Consider the following 19049-nt stretch of genomic DNA (forward strand, 5'->3'; position numbering starts at 1 on the left):
CAGTCCATGGGGTCACAAGGAGTTGGACATGACAGCGACTGAACAATTCTAGCATTACTATGAAAGCAGTTTTGACTGCAAGGATCTCCTGAGAAGGTCCAGGAAACCCTCAGGAGTTCCCAGACACACCCAACGCAACTCTTGTGACCTCCGAATTCAGCCAGTGGGAGCCCTGGCAATAAGATAGAGCCATCGGAAATTTCTTGCCCTACCTCATCTTTGCAGGGTGCATTCACTGAAGCTGGCTTGGTTTCTCAGAGTAAGGCTTCTTTCAAATGACTCTCTTCTTCGGGTTCTACCTGCTTCTTCCATTACCCCTTTGGGCTTAGGGACAGAACATCTCTAAGTTGTTACATTATTTGTCTTAGTTTTTCTACACTCTGTGCACACCTTCATAAATAAAAACTGAATTTATTCTGAAGCCCCTTTTCACCACCACATGTAACTCAATGAACAACAAACTCAATGAACAACACAAAAACTCAATGTACACAAAAACCAAAACTCAATGAACAACACAGAGCCTTGTTCTATACCTGAAGTTCTCAAGGTGTGATCCCTGGAGCATAGGCATCAGTTATCACCTGGAAACCTGTTAAGAATTAGAATTCACATTTTTGGACCATACTCTGGTCCAGAGTGTGACCAAATAAGAAATTAATAAGACAGAATAAGAAATATTAGGGATGGGGCTCAGCAATTTGTGTTTTAACAAGCTTTTCAGGTGATTCTGATACATGTTAAACTGTGGCCCAGTCTAAAAACACTGCTCAAACAAGATAATGAATAATAGTGCCCTAGTAAATTTAGAAACTGTAAAGTTAGATAAAGTTAGCCCTTGATTAATATTAGCTATGGGAATCCCCTGGAGGTCCAGTGGTTAGGACTTGGGGCTTTCACTGCCGTGGCCCAAGTTCAATCTCTGGTCAAGGAACTAAGATCCTGTAAGCTGTGTGGCGCAGCCAAAAAAACAAAAACAAAAAAATAAAAAGGCTGGTTTGTATCTTTAAAAATGGAAGATATATGTAGCAAAATAGTATGCAGACTCTGTTGGGTACATTTACAAAAATTGTGGTAACAGGCTTATTTTAAAAGTTAATATTTACAGCATGCTAGAAACTGCATTCTTTTTAACTATTCCAACTTATGAAAAATTGTGGATATCAAAACTTAAAGTGTGCAAAGGGGCACATGATTATCAAAACTACTTTTGTAGGGGGCTTCCCTGGTGATTGAGTGGCTAAGGCTCTGCACTTCCAGTGCAGGGGGCCTGGGTTGGATCCCTGGTCAGGGGACCAGATCCCACATGCCACAACTAAAGACTTCACATGCTACCACTAAAAAAAAAAAAAAAAAAAAAAAAGATCCTGCATGCTGCAATGAAGATGGAAGATCCCAAGTGCCATAACTAAGACCTGATGCAGCTAAGCTAAATATTTAAAAAAAAAAAAAAAAAAAAAAAAAACTTTTGAAGGTATTAAACCAGAGAAACTTGTAGATCTCTCATCTATGGTTATCTATTTCCTTTTTTCCCCCTTTGGCCAAGGATTAAACCTGTCACCCACAGATCTCTTGTCTATGGCTATTTCCTTTTTTTCCCCTTTGGCCAAGAATTAAACTGTCGTCCCCTGCAATGGAAGCTTGGAATCCAACCCACCAGACCACCAAGGAATTCCAAACCTGTTTACTTTTTCACCACCACATGGCAGTCAACTGTCAAATCTCTGGGGATGGGTGAGGTACATGGATGTGATGACCAAGAAACCAACCCAACTAGCCATGCACTGAACTCTAAAACTTGCTTCCATGGCTGAGAAGTGGCCCTTACGGTAACCCCTGCTCCCCCAACTTGGTGTAATGGCCTTACCGGTCTATCTGCCCTCCTTACCGTGAGCCTTGGGACTTGCTGAGCTCTCTATGTACCTCTCCTATAAGAGGGGAAAGTTGGGAAAGGTGAGCTTTAGGTCAGATAGAGAGTACTGATCTAGTACAAGTTTTTAAAGGATATTAATAGTCCATCTACTATATCCTATAACAAATACCTGTGTTGACTTACTATTTGTAAATATATGATTTTCACCTGGCTTTCTGAAATGCTGAAAGCCAGAATGAAGAGTTACAACTACTTTATGCTGCTTTCTTCAAATTCTCCCTAGCTTCCACGTATTCCAGAATGGGACATTTTTTCCTTCTTGAAATAGTTCAAAAAATGTGCTTAGAGTAAATTCAAAGTAACATACCACACACACCAGTCAAACATAAAGACAAACACTACATAAAAATACCCAAACGAAACCCAAAGAGAAACATCAATTTTCAACCTCAACATACCCATAAAAACTTGACAACAATCTCTGTATCATGACTAAAGGGAAATCATCATCTGTTGACTATTTCCTTTGAGAAACCATCTTCAGAAAAAGGTAACACATGTAATCATGTTTATATGGACAGAGAGAGCTATGCATTCTTCTCCCATTTTCACCTCTCTTTTCATTCACCTCCTACATTACAGACCGTATCTATTTGCACTTCATTTTGTGTGTTTCTGTTTGGATGAATTCTTATACATGTGCATTTTAAATTAAATCTAAATCCGCTTTAACACAGCATGAAAAAAATAAGACTGACCAGTGTCGATTTAGTTTCAACCGTGTTATATAGGAATCACAAAGCATCACATTTCCTTGTACTCTGGGAACAATATATAGCCTGAACAAAAGGTTATACAGGGAAGGAAATGTAATTGATTCTGAAGAGCGTGAACATCTGCAGAGAATGTGTTGTAAGAGAAAACGATCTCTGAGGGTCCTGCTTATGATGACGAAATGGTTTCTCGTTACCCGGGTCAGAGAAATAACTGGCTGCCCCTGCCCCCACTCCAAATCCAATCCCTAAATAGACTGAGATTATAGATGCTAGAAGCTACTTTCTATGACACCAAAACCAATGGAAAGAGGAAGTAGGTACAGAAGACTTGACAAAACTAAATTTGCCCACTGGTGTTGAAAGGTCAGAGAAACTTTATTCTGGTGCAGATTTTGTCATTAAGTGTAAAGTGATTGTGGCCAAGTCAGTTTTTCCTCTCTGAGCTTCAAGTTTCTCAGCTTCGACATGGGAGAGCTGAGTTGGACGACAGATACAGTTCTTTACTGGTGCTGTCTGCAATGAGATTAACAGACTACTTTTTCACTGAGAAGTCTCTTAAAATCTCAGACTTTCCATTTCACCTGGGAAGAGCAAAAATTCTAACACAAGTCATTTAAGAACATCAACATTTATTTAACATGATAAAAAAGAAATGAGATATGAACATTTGCATTTAAACAATAGTAAGTAGCCTTTAATACTTACATTACGTGTGCTCATTGTATAATATATACACAATGAACATAATTACATTTGTACACAAACTAAGTACTGGATTTGAAAACCTGCTTATTGCTGTACACATCTAGTCCAATGAAGTAGAAGCCCAGTACTTCAAAATACCTACATTTTAAATTGCTTTTTAAGAAAAAGTAAGCGGTAACATTTGTGTTTAAGCTGACAAGAGTGTGGCAGTAACTGCTGACAATGCAATCTGACTGAGAAATAATTAGAGCAGGAAACGAGACATACTTCACTTAGCAATAATAAAATGGCACATTTTAAATATATATATAAAATTTTTACAAATCAAGTGTGAAACAAAGCATTGCAGTAGCTGAAATGGGAGGAAGGAAAAAAAAAAGAAAACAAGCTTCACTGGAAATAATAACTAAATTTCTGTACTGAAAAGTGAAAAGAAATATAAATCCACCCAGACTTTAGAAACATCAAAACCTGGAGATCAGCAACTACGTAAGCTCTGGCTGTAGACCGCACACTAAGAAGCACCTTTACTTATGTGCTTTGAAATCATAGCAGCAAGCTGGTGTCAGAGTAATAACCTTGAGATTACATTACAGAACCTTGAGTGTACATATGGGCCATTAAAGCTGTTTTGGAATAAACATTTTCCAGAAGTGATAAAACGATGCTCTGTGGCCAAAAGCATCAGAACTATGAATTTCATAGATTTAAAATATACTGTACAATATCTTCTCACATTGCCAAAGGTCCATGTCCTCAGCTCTGAATGGTTTCAGCAGAAGTCAGTATAGCTGAAAAATACAGAGAAGGAAAATTACTTTGACATCTGCAAAGTTAATGAATGACCCTTTCCTAAAGTAACCGAGGGTGACATTCTCTAACAAAAGAACTGACAAGCATGGCCATGCAAATCCTAAAACATAATAACCATTGAAGGACATCTTCTCTTCATTTCCATAAGCTTAATTCACAAAGCAAAGAAACATAATGCAGTTAAATTGCAATTCAGATGGAAAAAAGGACCCAAACTTCTGGCTGAATTCAAAAGATTGACAAAATGAGCAGAGATCTGCACAACTTTACTAAAATATGTAGTAGTATATCAAGCTGCCTACATAGTGGTGTGTCTATCTTGTGTGAAACCTCCCTAAGTCTTGCCAAAAAAAGTTTAGAAAATGACACATGCACTTATGAGAAGATGGACTGTAAAATAACGCAGGCTTGAATGCCACTGGTTGGTTGTGATGAATGCACGCCACACGGTTAGAAAATAGCCAGCAAACCCTGGATCTCAAGCCAGCAGGTAACACCAGTGGTTCTTGGGACAAAGGTAAAACAAAACAAAATCCAGTAATAACAACTTAAGGAACCTGGCCATGTATTCGAGTTTTAACTGTAAACATTACTAACTGTCATAATGGTCTGAGAACAGTGAGTTGTAACTTGTTTATTGAACCAAAAGATAATGAGAGTGGCTCTTAGAGTACATGTCACCACCAAGATGACAGAGGACATTGGTCAACTCTTTGCACAGGCGGCATCAAGGGAACATAATGTTTATTATCCCTGTGTTTGGTGTTATTCTGTCACTAGTGGCAACTGCCACTTCTGAATGTATTAAAAGTTTAAATGTATGAGTGACAGAAGAAAGATACAAGTAAGACTATAACAAAGATGGGGTTTACAACCCCAGAAAGGACGACAGTCCTGCAGAGATCCAAATGACAACAAGCAAAGCCTCTTCCGGGCTCCAGATAGACATGATCTCAATTAAGTTATAGATACAAGAAACATAAACATAAATCCTCTGGCCGAAAAAAAAAAGGGACATAGGTTAGAGCTTCTACCAAAAAAGGTGTGAATGGAAGTAGATTCTAGAAAATGTGAGCACTACTGGATGAAAAACTGAGTCAAGTTAGTGTCTGTAGTCATTTATTTTGAGAATCCAAAAATCAAAGAACATGTTTATAATTATGCTCAAAAAATCTGTAGGTGTTTTCATAGCTTTAACTGTTTAACACAAATAGGTGGTAATCCTAAGACACTAAACATGAGAAGATCTGGCAGATACTGGGAGGAAAAAAAGTGCAGAAAAAGACATAAAATGCTTGCTCTACACCTCACAGCTTTTCTGAAAAATAAAGTACATAAGTACAAAATTGACATAAAATGTACCAGTTGTTGATAAAGTTTAAAAGTAAGACTTCAGGGGGTTTCCCTGGTGGCTCAGGGGTAAAGAATCCACCTGCCAATGCATGAGATATGGGTTGGATCCCTCATCCAGGAAGATCCCACATGCTGTGAGAACAGCTAAGCCTGAGCACCACAACTATTGAGCCTGAGCTCTAGAGCCGGGAGCTCCAACTTCTGGAGGCTGTGTGCCCTGGAGCCCACGCTCTGCGACAAGAGCAGCCACCGCAACCAGAAGTCCGTGCACCGCAACTACAGACAGACGCCACTTGCTGCAACCAGAGAAAAGCCCGCACCGCAACAAAGATCGAGCACAGCCAAAAATAAAGGCATAAAATTAAGAGGGGAAAAAAAAAAAGACCTTAGAAAATGATTCTCAGTTCTAAATTGTGGTCAAAGGAATACTGGTCAAGAAAGGGCCCTCCTCCCTGTTCCCACTAGTGGCTTTAAGATAACCTACTTTACTGACTTAAAGGTATTTAGAAATAATTTCTGATGGATCTTCAAAGATTTTAGATTCCGTATCTAGTTGGCTGTACCGTGACCTTCTCGTAATCCTTAAAAATAATGAGCAAACTGTCAATATGGAAGATACATCACCCTGACTGTGAAAAACATTTCTGGGTCAAAACGTAATGACTTGAACAGAATTCTCAGATCTGACTGTGGAAGGAACCATGAGCTGGGAACACAGCTGCAAAACACCAGGGGGGCTGTTCTGGCACAGGCCCTTCCCTCAGAGTTTGGCCGTTTTTACAGACGATGAAAGAAGAGACAGGGAAAATGCGGTCACGGAGCGCACCTCTGAAGGGCCGAAGTTGGAAAAGTTTTACTGCCCATGGTTTAAGTGCTTGGTCTACCTGCTCTGCCAACCACCACTAACACACAGGACAGAATTCATTGCAGGTTTTGGTCACTCAAACAACAGAGGAATAAAAGTCCAGCTGACAACTTTAACGGCGAACCACAGAGTCGAAAGGAAATGACGTACTTGTCGTGCGACTACACACACATGAAGTGTGAGCCTTCCGTGAGCTGCGGCTGCGCGGACGGGACGGGTGACGCGGAGGAGCCGGGAGACGGAGGCAGGCTTTGCGCTGGAACACACCGAGAAAATGGGACAGGGTCAAACCCCGCAGACACCTCTGGGGCCGAAAAGCCTGACGCTGTGGTCCCAGCACGGTCAGAACGTGTGTCGGGAAGGAATTATTAGCTGCATTTCGCTTCTGCATTTTGGCTATCCTGACAGCTAATTATTCAGGATGAAATGTCTCTTGAAGACTGTTTAAAAATTCTTCTTCCTTGTACACCTTAAACTTATATAATGTTATATGCCAATTATATTGCAGTGAAACGAAAAAAAATTAAGAATTCTCTCTCCTTTTTAATTTTTTTCTTTCAAGGTTAATTTTCAGGTGTCTATTAGTCACTTAACCCTTTGGTTAAGGGTTAACCCTTAAGTTAAAGGGTCTCACTTTAAAAGGCTTTTCTAGTTCCACGCAGCTAAATATTACAGATGGTCTAAGTGTTGTGGCTTAAATACACCCACATAGCCTTTTGGGCTTCTCTGGTGGCACAGTGGTAAAGAATCTGGCTGCCAGTGCAAGAGACCCAAGATTCGATCTCTGGGTCGGGAAGACCCCTGGAGAAGGAAATGGTAACCCACTCCAGCATTCTTGCCTGGAAAATCCCATGGACAGAGGAGCCTAGCAGACTACCGTCCATGGGGTTGCAGAGTGGGACAGGACTGAGCACACACACACACATACCCCTTTAACCCAAACCTGCCGTAAGAATAACCTGATGTGACCAATGATAATTTTTTGTAAAAAATGAGAATGCCCATGCACATTGCCTTTAAAGTGATAAGAGACAAGGAAAAGACAGTGCTTCATATTGGTTACAAAGGAACATGGCTGATAATATACATTTCCATGTTACAGGTATATAAGATACAAAAAATGCTCTTAAGAACTGTCCTAGGTAATTGAATTTCATTGTGCTTACCCTTCTGCAAAAAGACTAGGGGTGGGGGGTGGGAGGCAGAGAAAGGATTACTAAGAATAGATTTTGCTTATGGACTATTGAGAAGGAAAGTTGATGATTTATACTAGTGGTATGATTCTCCTACCCCCTTTTCCTTGCCAAAAATCATTAAAAAAGAAAAAAGATTTTGAAGAATTCAGAAAGTATAAAAGAATAGCATAGACAAAAATGTATTTTTTTTTGGACATGCTATACAGATCATGATCTTTTACTATCAGAGATATGGATTTACTATCAGAGATTGGATTATGGTAGGAGCTAAGTAAGTAAATCCATTTGACTATTAATAGTTTAGATATTCAATCTCCCAGGGTTCCCAGAGGGGGAGAGGTTTATGAATACTCTGGGAATGCAATGTCAGAGAAATAGGTAAAATTTCCAAGTAGTAAAAGACCTTCTTAGAAAAAAGTTTAAGGTATGTGTTAAGGTTAAGATCAAAAAAACAAAAAGAAGGAAGTGACGTCCAAGTCAGAGAGAGGGCAGCTCTGGCTGCTGAGAAAGGACTGGCCCTGGGATTCTGAGTAGCAGCAGTCTTCCTGACCATGCAGGTGTGGGAAGGCGAAGACCTCTGAGTCTGCAGCTGATGTCCCCGAGTAGCCCCCTTGCTAGAGTCTCCATATGGCAAATAAATTCAGAGGTTCAGAGGAAGCAGCGGTTAGGAAACGGGTAATATCTACCTGCCATTGTCTGATTTCCTCTAGAAGCCTCAGGAGTTAGTTCGTAAGAAAGAACATTTTCTTCCTGCTCATGAATATCGTCCTTTGTATCTTCTGCAGGGGGGCCTTCTGGTTTATGATTTGGGATCTGTGACTCCTCTTGAGGGCTAATGAAAATAGAAAGGTATTTTAAAATTTGTTATTTTTTAATCTATTATTATTATTTTGCCTGCAGAGTGTGTGGAATCCTAGGTTCCCAATCAGGGACTGAACCCACACCCCCTGTGTTAAAAGTGTGAAGTCTTAACCACTAGCTTACCAGGGAAGTCCCCCAAATTTGTTATATTAGAATGCAATTTTTTTCTTCCAACTTAGTATTATGAAAAATCTTCACAGAAACGATGTCGCCATCTATACTTCACAACTGCTAACATTTTGCTCAAAATTTTTTTAAATCCACATTTTGTCAATTTTGTTTCATTCTAAACCCTCAGTCTGCTCCCCAAATTATTTTCAAGCAGATTAAGGACATATCACTCAATCTGTAAATACCATCAGATACCCAGTCAGTATTCAAATGATTTCAACTGCTTTATAACATCATAAGAGTTACCTGTTTAAATCAGGATCCAAACGAAGTCTGATTATATTTGCCTGACAAGTCCCTTAATGTCTACTTTAATCTAAAATATACCACCCCAAGGCTTCCCTGACTGCTCAGTGGTGAAGAACCTGCCTCCTAATGCAGGAGACATGGGTTCAATCCCTGATCCAGGGAGATCCCACATGCCTCGGGGCAACTAAGCCTGTGCATCACAACTACTGAGCCCACAAGCCTAGAACCCATGCTGTCTAACGAGAGAAGTCACTCTAGTGAGAAGCCGGAGCTCCGCCACAAAGAGGAGCCCTGCTCAAAACAGCTACAGCCAGTCCTAGAGCAGCAATGAAGACCCAGTGCAGCCAAAAATAAATGAGTAAATGAAACAAAACACAAACTAAAAGACCCCAGATTCACTTCTGCTATTCTTTTCAGAGATAAAGGCACTTCTATTACATGAAAACACAGTATTTCTCTTTTCCAGCATTGAGAATGTTTTTATGGAGGGTGAGATTGAGATTATACATTTAAAAAGGCTAGTTAACAAATACAGTTAAAAAATAAACAGAAAATCACTATAGTTTTTGGAATGCTTATCAGACAGCTTAGACAGCTGATCAATATCTGTCATTATACAGACAATGATAAGGTGCTTACTTTGCTACAGCTTGTGTGCCTAGAGATAGGAAGTTTGAGATCAATATGTACACACTGCTGTATTTAAAATGGATTACCAACAAAGTACTACTGAATGGCACAGGGAACTCTGCTCAATGTTACGTGACAGACTGGATGGGAAGGGAGTTTGGGGGAGAATGGATACACATACATGTCTGGCTGAGTCCCTCTGCTGTCCACCTGAAATTGTCACAATACTGTTCATCAGCTATACTCCAGTGTAAAATAAAAAGCTAAAAAAATATTTTAAAGGTATTTATTGATCACTTCCTAGGTATTTAGCACAGAGTTAAGTGCTGCACTTGTATTTTCTTATTTAATCCTTACAACACACTTGTGAAATGGTTACTACCATTACCCTCATTTTTACAGATGAGGTACTTGCATTTAGGAAGGTTATGTAACTTGCTTAAGATCTTACAGCTTGTATGTAGATATTCTGGGACTGGCATCTAAGAACTCTGACCATGAAGTTTACCATTTTTAAGCAGGTGAATTTAATTTAGTGAATGAATGATCCCTTTGTCTGCTTGTTTGTTTTCTCTAATTATTACCTGTATGGCACATGCTCAGGCATCTCTTTTTTGTCTCCTTCTTTATCCATCACTTCCTCAGAATTCACTCCATTTGGCTCAGGTGTGAAAAGTGTTTCAGAAAAAACATTTTCAGTTTTTTTAAACTATGGAAGAAGAAAAATTTGCTTTTTCAAATGATTTTTTTTTTTACCATATTTGCTATATGAGTGAATTATCTAGAATGATTCCCAAATAAAAGTTTATTAAACACCATATCAAATATTTACTGAAATATATTTTAAAATCAAGTATATTAAAAATAGTGATATCCTTTCCTACATCAGAAGGACAAAAAGTACACTGCCATTAGCTAGCTGCTTTGGGATTAAAGATTCTTTAATTGGAGTAATGGTAATTTATTCCAGCCTTGACTGATCATGTTTTAAGTTTTCAATTAACCCAGTTTTTGAAGTGGCTGAATATATTGATCGAGTTACATGAAACCTGTCACTTCCCTGAGATCTGCATCCTCTGTGACAGAATGCCACACAAAACTATCTTCAACCTTCCCACCTGATCTCATCTTAAAAAATCTATCCCTTTGGAATATGTGTCCTAAAATAATCTCTCTACCTCTTCGTTGAAATCCATATTTTGAGGTTCAGCTTCTTTTAGTTGAACAGTGTCTGTGGCAGGAGTGTCATGGTTTGGCTTCATGTCATTTTCTCTGATGGCAGCATCCAGTTCCTTAGAGTTATCATCCTTTCTTCGAGCCTGTTCAACATATAGGCAGTACTTTTAGATTCATACTATACAGGTATGTGTAGTTTCTAGGTAGTACCTGCTAATTTTTTTTTTTGGCCCTTCATTTGCAAGGTTTCCTTATGAGAAACAACAGAGGCATCTTATATATACTAATCGTCTATTTGGTAATGTGTAGAATGTACAATTACTTAACTGTTAACCTCTCCTAGAAATGCCTGCTCTCCAACTACGCTAAGAGGAGATTTCCATGATGATGGGGAGGCACCTTCAGTGAGTTCACATCAACAGGGATCAACCGACTGAAGCCTCTGGAAAGGCTCACTAGTCTGCTCTGATTTATGAATCAGGATAACCAGCAAACAATTAATAAGAGATGGAATGTTGTCTCTTTATAAGACTGAAGTTAAAATGTGCTGCACAGTACAACTTTTATTTTGAAGCTCTCCCCTGCTATAATTTAGGTCAGGCTAAATTAGGATACAGAGTATTGCACATTTTATTGGGAGGGGAATTGGGGACTATCTTACATGGCATTTTACATGTGTTGAAAGCAAATTTTATCTTTTTAGTATTTCTGTGACATATACAGAACAGGTTGTGTCTTTATTTGATTTATAGTAGAGGAGTTTAAGTTTACAACCAATAGGAGGGCAACAAGTAATTTAGCCCAGGTTTTTTGAACCCAGGGCTATTTCCATTTTACTAAGCTGTCTTGGCATATCATAAGAGTTAAATAATATAACTATCTATGTTTCCAATATTTAAAAACCCATCTACCATGTAAGTCTATGATTCTAAGATTCAAGTGATATTAGATTTACCCACAAGAATGAGTAAAAACAACTGATATATATACCTGGGTAATCCTGAATGGATTTTCCCTTAAGTTTGAAGGACTTGGTAAGGGTGACTGGTCTAAAGCACCAATAAGATTTAATCCTTTTTTCTTTTCCCTTAAGCATGCTTGTTGATGCCTTCTGATTCTCTCCATTTGTTCTTCCACAGTCATCCTAGGTCGAGTGCTTTCAGCCAAACAGAGCTGTTCCACTGCACTTCTTGGTCGTTCCTTTAAATGGAAAATAAACAGATGAATCCTGAATATAGGGCAACTTCTGAAAAGTATGTTAAAATAAAAAATAGTTCTAAACTGGACTTCCCTGGTGGCAGAGTGGATACGAACCTGCCTACCAATGCAGAGGACCTGGTTCATTCCCTGGTCTGGGAAGATCCCACGTGGCACAGAGCAACTGTACCACAAAAGTCCTTGCTCTAAAGTTCCTGAGCTGCAACTACTGAAGCATGCAGGCCTTACTACCCCTGCTCCACAACAAGAGAGGCCGCCACAATGAAAAGCCCCTGCACCACAATCAAGAGTAGCTCCTGATCGCCACAACTAGGGAAAAGCCCTTGAAAAAAGAAGCAAGAAGATGCAGCACAAAAATAAGTTTTTTTAATTAAAAAAAAAAGTTTTAAAATGCATTTATTTTGTTGGCAAAACCTAAAGTGGCAGGTTTAGATGTCATTTACATTACACCAGAAAGGCAGATTACTTTATGAGTGCACTGATGCATGAGCAGTGATGGAAAGCAAGAGAAGTGGGAGGTAGGGGAGAAAAGAGGAACTTAAGGAAGGTATTTACTTGTTTTAAAAAAAAATACCAAAGGGTATGGCAGCTCTGAAGTGATCCTACCTCACGGTTCTAAAATGGGAAATTGTATAAAACTCAAATTAGGAGAAAAAAGAGGCATAGCTTCTAAATATCACTAACTTTTCTTTTCTATGCCGCACAAGATTTTCATAGTGGGATGTGGGTTCTAGTTCCCTGACCAGGGATCAAACCTGGGCCCCCTGCTCTGGGAGAGTGAAGTCTTAGCCACTGGACCACCAGGGAAGTCCCTCAGTAATTTCTTTTATTATAATAAAAAATGCAATGTTTCAAGTCACACATTTTTTTTTTTTTTTTTACTGTGAAAAGGCTGGTAGAGAAGACATTCTTAGTTTATGGGCAATAATAAAACTATGGAAGAATTTATTTTCTATAAATCAGATGGCTATATTTTATATATATGTGTGTGTGTGTGTGTGTGTATATATACACACACACACATTTACATGGCTCACTTTTATGATTTACTGAATGGTTTAAAAATATCAGTCACATTAAACAACCAGTTCTTATCTCACTTTCTTACTAAGTACACCAATAACTGTCATAAGGAAATTTTAGCTTATTTGATATAACAGAAATTTTAGAGATTAAACATGTATGGACATCACTAGATGTCAACACTGAAATCAGACTGATTATATTCTTTACAGCCAAAGATGGAGAAGCTCTATACAGTCAGCAAAAACCGGGAGCTGACTGTGGCTCAGATCATGAACTCCTTATTGCCAAATTCAGACATAAATCGAAGAAAGTGGGGAAAACCACTAGACCATTCAGGTATGACCTAAATCAAATGCCTTATGATTATACAGTGGAAGTGAGAAATAGATTTAAGGGACTAGATCTGATAGACAGTGTGCCTGATGAACTATGGACAGAGGTTTGTGACACTGTACAGGAGACAGGGATCAAAACCATCCCCAAGAAAAAGAAATGCAAACAAGCAAAATGGCAGTCTGAGGAGGCCTTATAAATAGCTGTGAGAAGAAGAGAAGCAAAAAGCAAAGGAGAAAAGGAAAGATATACCGATTTGAATGCAGAGTTCCAAAGAATAGCAAGGAGAGATAAGAAAGTCTTACTCATTGATCAATGCAAAGAAATAGAGGGAAACAATAGAATGGGAAAGACTAGAGATCTCTTCAAGAAAATTAGAAACACCAAGGGAATATTTCATGCAAAGATGGGCTCGATAAAGGACAGAAATGGCATTGACCTGACAGAAGCAGAAGATATTAAGAAGAGGTGGCAAGAATACACAGAAGAACTGTACAAAAAAGATCTTCATGACCCAGATAATCACGATGGTGTGATCACTCACCTAGAGCCAGACATCCTAGAATGTGAAGTCAGTGGGCCTTAGGAAGCATCACTACAAACAAAGCTAGTGGAGGTGATGGAATTTCAGTTGAGCTATTTCAAATCCTAAAAGATGATGCTGTGAAAGTGGTTCACTCAATATGTCGGCAAATTTGGAAAACTCAGCAGTGGCCACAGGACTGGAAAAGGTCAGTTTCATTCCAATCCCAAAGAAAGGCAATGCCAAAGAATGCTCAAACTACCATACAATTGCACTCATCTCACATGCTAGTAAAGTAATGCTCAAAATTCTCCAAGCCAGGCTTCAACAATATGTGAACTGTGAACTTCCATATGTTCAAGCTGGTTTTAGAAAAGGCAGAGGAACCAGAGATCAAATTGCCAACATTTGCTGGATCATCGAAAAAGCAAGAGTTCCAGAAAAACATCTATTTCTGCTTTTTGACTATGCCAAAGCCTTTGACTGTGTGGATCACAACAAACTGGAAAATTCTGAAAGAGATGGGAATACCAGACCACCTGACCTGCCTCTTAAGAAACCTGTATGCAGGTCAGGAAGCAACAGTTAGAACTGGACATGGAACAACAGAATGGTTCCAATTAGGTAAAGGAGTATGTCAAAGCTGTATATTGTCACCCTGCTTATTTAACTTATATGAAGAGTACATCATGAGAAACACTGGGCTGGAGTAAGCACAAGCTGGAATCAAGATTGCCAGGAGAAATACCAATAACCTCAGATATGCAGATGACACCACCCTTACGGCAGAAAGTGAAGAACTAAAGAGCCTCTTGATGAAAGTGAAAGAGGAGAGTGAAAAAGTTGGCTTAAAGCTCAACATTCAGAAAACTAAGATCATGTCATCTGGTCCCATCACTTCATGGCAAATAGATGGGGAAACAGTGGAAACAGTGTCAGACTTTATTTTTTGGGCTCCAAAATCACTGCAGATGGTGGTTGCAGCCATGAACTTAAAATATGTTTACTCCTTGGAAGGAAAGTTATGACCAACCTAGATAGCATATTAAAAAGCAGAGACATTACTTTGCCAACAAAGGTTCATCTAGTCAAGGCTATGGTTTTTCCAGTAGTTATGTATGGATGTGAGAGTTGGACTATAAAGAAAGCTGAGCACAGAAGAATTGATGCTTTTGAACCTGGTGTGGGAGAAGACTCTTGAGAGTCCCTTGGACTGCAAGGAGATCCAGCCAGTCCATCCTAAAGGAGATCAGTCCTGGGTGTTCATTGAAAGGACTGATGTTGAAGCTGAAACTCCAATACTTTGGCCAACTGATGTGAAGAGCTGCCTCATTTGAAAAGACCCTGATGCCGGGAAAGATTGAGGGCAGGAGGAGAAGGGGACGACAGAGGATAAGATGGTTGGATGACATCAGTGACTCAGTGGACATGAGTTTGGGTAAACTCTGGGAGTTGGTGACAGACAGGGAGGCCTGGCGTGCTGCGGTTCGGTTCGTTGGGTCGCAAAGAGTCGGACGCGACTGAGCGACTGAACTGAACTGAACAGAAGATCTACAGGAGAGAGTGCATAGGTGTTTTGTGTCCTCTGGACTCAACTGCTAAAGACTGACGAGGATGGTGGTGTGGAGTTGCTAGAGTTTTGGAAAGAACTCAGGGCAGAGGTTAAGTATTTCTGTGACTAAGCAGTTGAAGAACCTGGCAGTCCATTGGTTCACAGAGTCGGACACAAATGAGCAACCAGGCGCATGGTGAGAAGCAATATACCCGGATAAGAGCCAAGATCATTTTCTCTCCACTGCAACCTAAATGTGTCTGCAGGGACTTCTCTGGTAGTCCAGTGGCTAAGACTCCACACTCCCAATGCAGGGGGGCCAGGTTCGATCCCTGGTTGGGGAACTAAGATCCCACATATTGCAGCTGAGCTTGTATGCCACAACTACTGAGCTCGTGCACTCGAGAGCCTGCGTGCCCCAACTAGAGAAGCCCATGCACAGCAAAGGCAAAGCTGGTGTGTAGCAGTGCAGACCCAGCACAGCCAAAAAAATAAATAAATAAAAATGAAATGTGTCTGCCGGGCAGCAGTCACAGCTCTAGAACTGTATTCTATTGTACAGAATATCTTAAAAGAGTTCATGTAGAAATTAAAAGGGAAATGAAAACTGAAAAGCATGAAAGTGCAGAAATGATCATGCTTCCCATTTACTTGTAAATGAAAACATTTGTTTTTGCAGGAAAAAAAAAAGTATATATATATTTTTTCTTTTTCGTCAAACTTTACACTTTTTATCTTGTATTGGCGTACAGCCAGATTAACAATGTTGTGGTAGTTTCAGGTGAACAATGTAGTCATACATATACATGTATCCATTCTCCCCCAGTCTCCCCTCTCATCCAGGCTGGCACACCAGCATTGAGAAGAGTTCCATGTGCTATACAGTAGGTCTGTGTTGGTTATCCATTTTAAATATAGCAGTTTGTATAGAACCATCTCAAACTTCCTAATTATCCCTTCCCCTTTAAAAAGAGTAAATTCTAGATACTAATTAGGATGTTGGCTACTTTAGCACTATTATTTTTAGTAATACACAACAAACATGTATTCTTCCTAGTTTTCTGTGTTTGTGAAAAAGTGCTGTCTCTCTGAAACTTCCTTTTCCAAATTATATTATACAAATCTACTCTATTCTTTTAAAAAGCAAAATATTATTAATTTTTACATTTTCTCTCCCATGTAACTAGAAAAGAGTATCTCACTGGGGTTTCAGTCAGCACTTTAAAAATGATCATCAGAGTTGAGTCATTTTCATCTACTTGTGAATTACGACTATTGTACATTTTCCATTTAAAGAAACCCTATGAATAACTGATTTATATTCATTCATCATATATTATGGAACTTGTCTGGTAAATTGCAAGTATTTTCTCCTGGCATATATATAGTTTATAAAGGACTTCCCAGTAAAGTATTATGCAACTATATTCTTCTATACTTTCCCCCCAGTGTTTGTTTACATATGTCTTTCTCCTAGCATTTATGATTGTTGTTGTTTAGTCACTCAATCATATCCGACTCTTTGCAACCACACGAACTGTAGCCCACCAGGCTCCACTGTTCATGGGATTCTCCAGGCAAGAGTACTGGAGTGGGTTGCCATGTCTCCTCCAGTGGATCTTCCTGACCCAGGGATGGAACCCACGTCTCCTCTACTGGCAGGGCAGATTCTTTACCACCAAGTCACTGGGGAAGCCCAGTATTTAAGTTAGTTAAAGGTAGTTTTAACTTTTAAAGGTAGTTTTAGAATAATATAAACCCACTAATATCTTTCTGTTTGTTCTTAACATGCATTTTTACGTTGTTTTTTTTCTGTTGACTTAGTTTACATTACTATTTTCAAAGAAAACACCCTTTTAATCTAAAAAATATCTAACTCTACGAACAATAGTATTACAGAACCATTATATTTCTTATAAATTTATCAGAATTTTTTGGATATACTTTGTACTTTTCTTTAGTATCTTTCAAGAATAATCATCATTTGTTGTACTTTTCAGTCTTTTCTTATCATTTTATCTCATACCAAATAAATAGAATTTATAAAGATGAAAAGTTGGAAAAAAAAAGGTGAAAAGTAAAAGTTCTTTTGCAATCCAAATTTCTAGAGAGTACTTTGGGAAGTGATTTAAATCCTCTGGGAATCTTCCCAAGAAGATTAAGGTTAGACTAGTGAAAAGTCAGTTTGAATTAAATGGATCTTAGATGAAAGTGTGAAATAGAGGATTTCCTTCTTTCTTAATTCACATTTCTCATTTTAACCAGAGGACTAGCAAAGTCTAAGTCTCCCACAGCAGAAAGGGCCTGAAAACTCAGGCGGGCCATCAGCTTGGGTGACTACAGAATGTGTTTATTACTTTCTTAAGGAAATTCTTAGAGGTGTCAAGGAGCAGTTATCTGAGAACAGATTCTACAAACTGGTCACTAAAAGCTTCATGTGGCGTCTGAGCAAAGAAAACCTAAATTAGGCCTGAACTCTGAGGTGCTAACTGCTTGGCTGCTAAATCACTTCAGTCGTGTCTGACTCTGTGACCCCATGGGCTGTAGCCCGTCAGGCTCCTCTGTCCATGGGATTCTCCGGGCAAGGATACTGGAGTGGGTTGCCAGGCCCTCCTCCAGGGGATCTTCCCCACCCAGGAACTGTATGGGTAGGTCCATTGAACCCACGTCTCCTGTACGGGCAGGCGCATTGAGCCCACGTCTCCTGTACGGGCAGGTCCATTGAGCCCACGTCGCCTGTACGGGCAGGTCCATTGAGCCCACGTCTCCTGTACGGGCAGGTCCATTGAGCCCACGTCTCCTGTACGGGCAGGTCCATTGAGCCCACGTCGCCTGTACGGGCAGGTCCATTGAACCCACGTCTCCTGTACAGGCAGGTCCATTGAACCCACGTCTCCTGTACGGGCAGGCCCATTGAACCCACACCTCCTGTACGGGCAGGCGCATTGAGCCCACGTCGCCTGTACGGGCAGGTCCATTGAACCCACGTCTCCTGTACGGGCAGGTCCATTGAACCCACGTCTCCTGTACGGGCAGGCACACTGAACCCACACCTCCTGTACGGGCAGGTGTCATGCCTGGTGGGGCATGGTACCACTGTGCCACCAGGGTTTCCTGAGGTGCTAATTCCCTGAATATAATTTTAGAAATTAAGACTGCTAATTTTTTCTTAGAATATGTAAAAAAAAAGTTCTGATGGGAATTCCCTGGTGGGCTAGTGGTTAGCACTCCAAACTTCCACTTCAGGGGGCATGGGTTTGATCCCTGATTGGAGAGTAAGATCCTGCAGGCTGTGTGGTGTGCCAAAAATAATTTCCAAAACAATCCCCTAAAATTAAAACGCACATAAATGTGGCAATAAATAGGTTTCAGAGTCCTTCTAGAAATTAATGGATAGTTAAATACCGTTCTTGAATCCATCATCTTCTTAGTTTTCCTTAACGTTACATATGAGGCTATTGTCGAAGATTCGGGTGTTGGTGATTTTGTTCTTGGAGGGACTACTCCAACAGGAAAGTGGGAACCTAAAAATAAAAAGAGCAGTAAGTTCTATAAAACATATTCACATGACACTGCTCTCTTTGGATCTATTCAGTTTCTGAGACTTTTAAAATCAGAATGCAAATTTATTGTTTGAAAAGAGACAGGGAAACATAATAACCTCTCATTAGTCATTTTATCTATAAGCCGGCAATGATGCTAACCAGACAAATTTAGGGTTTTATTTAG

At 39.6% G+C, this 19049-nt stretch overlaps 1 protein-coding gene across 3 annotated transcripts in view; it reads right to left on the reverse strand.

Annotated features, from left to right (window-relative positions):
* Positions 1-3261: 3261 nt before the first annotated feature.
* The window catches only part of PLEKHA5 (pleckstrin homology domain containing A5), a 248753-nt gene continuing 232965 nt past the window's right edge, over positions 3262-19049 (reverse strand). For all 3 annotated transcript variants that reach the window (XM_065940689.1, XM_065940675.1, XM_065940681.1), the window contains 7 exons: positions 18726-18844; positions 11659-11868; positions 10671-10811; positions 10077-10201; positions 8268-8413; positions 6536-6641; positions 3262-4145 (listed from right to left, as the gene is read on the reverse strand). In XM_065940689.1, the coding sequence (XP_065796761.1) occupies positions 6547-6641; positions 8268-8413; positions 10077-10201; positions 10671-10811; positions 11659-11868; positions 18726-18844 (836 nt within the window). In that variant the 3' untranslated portion in view covers positions 3262-4145; positions 6536-6546. The remainder of the gene's footprint in view (positions 4146-6535; positions 6642-8267; positions 8414-10076; positions 10202-10670; positions 10812-11658; positions 11869-18725; positions 18845-19049) is intronic.

This window comes from Muntiacus reevesi, chromosome 1, assembly GCF_963930625.1.
Source record: "Muntiacus reevesi chromosome 1, mMunRee1.1, whole genome shotgun sequence".
Lineage (NCBI taxonomy): Eukaryota > Metazoa > Chordata > Mammalia > Artiodactyla > Cervidae > Muntiacus > Muntiacus reevesi.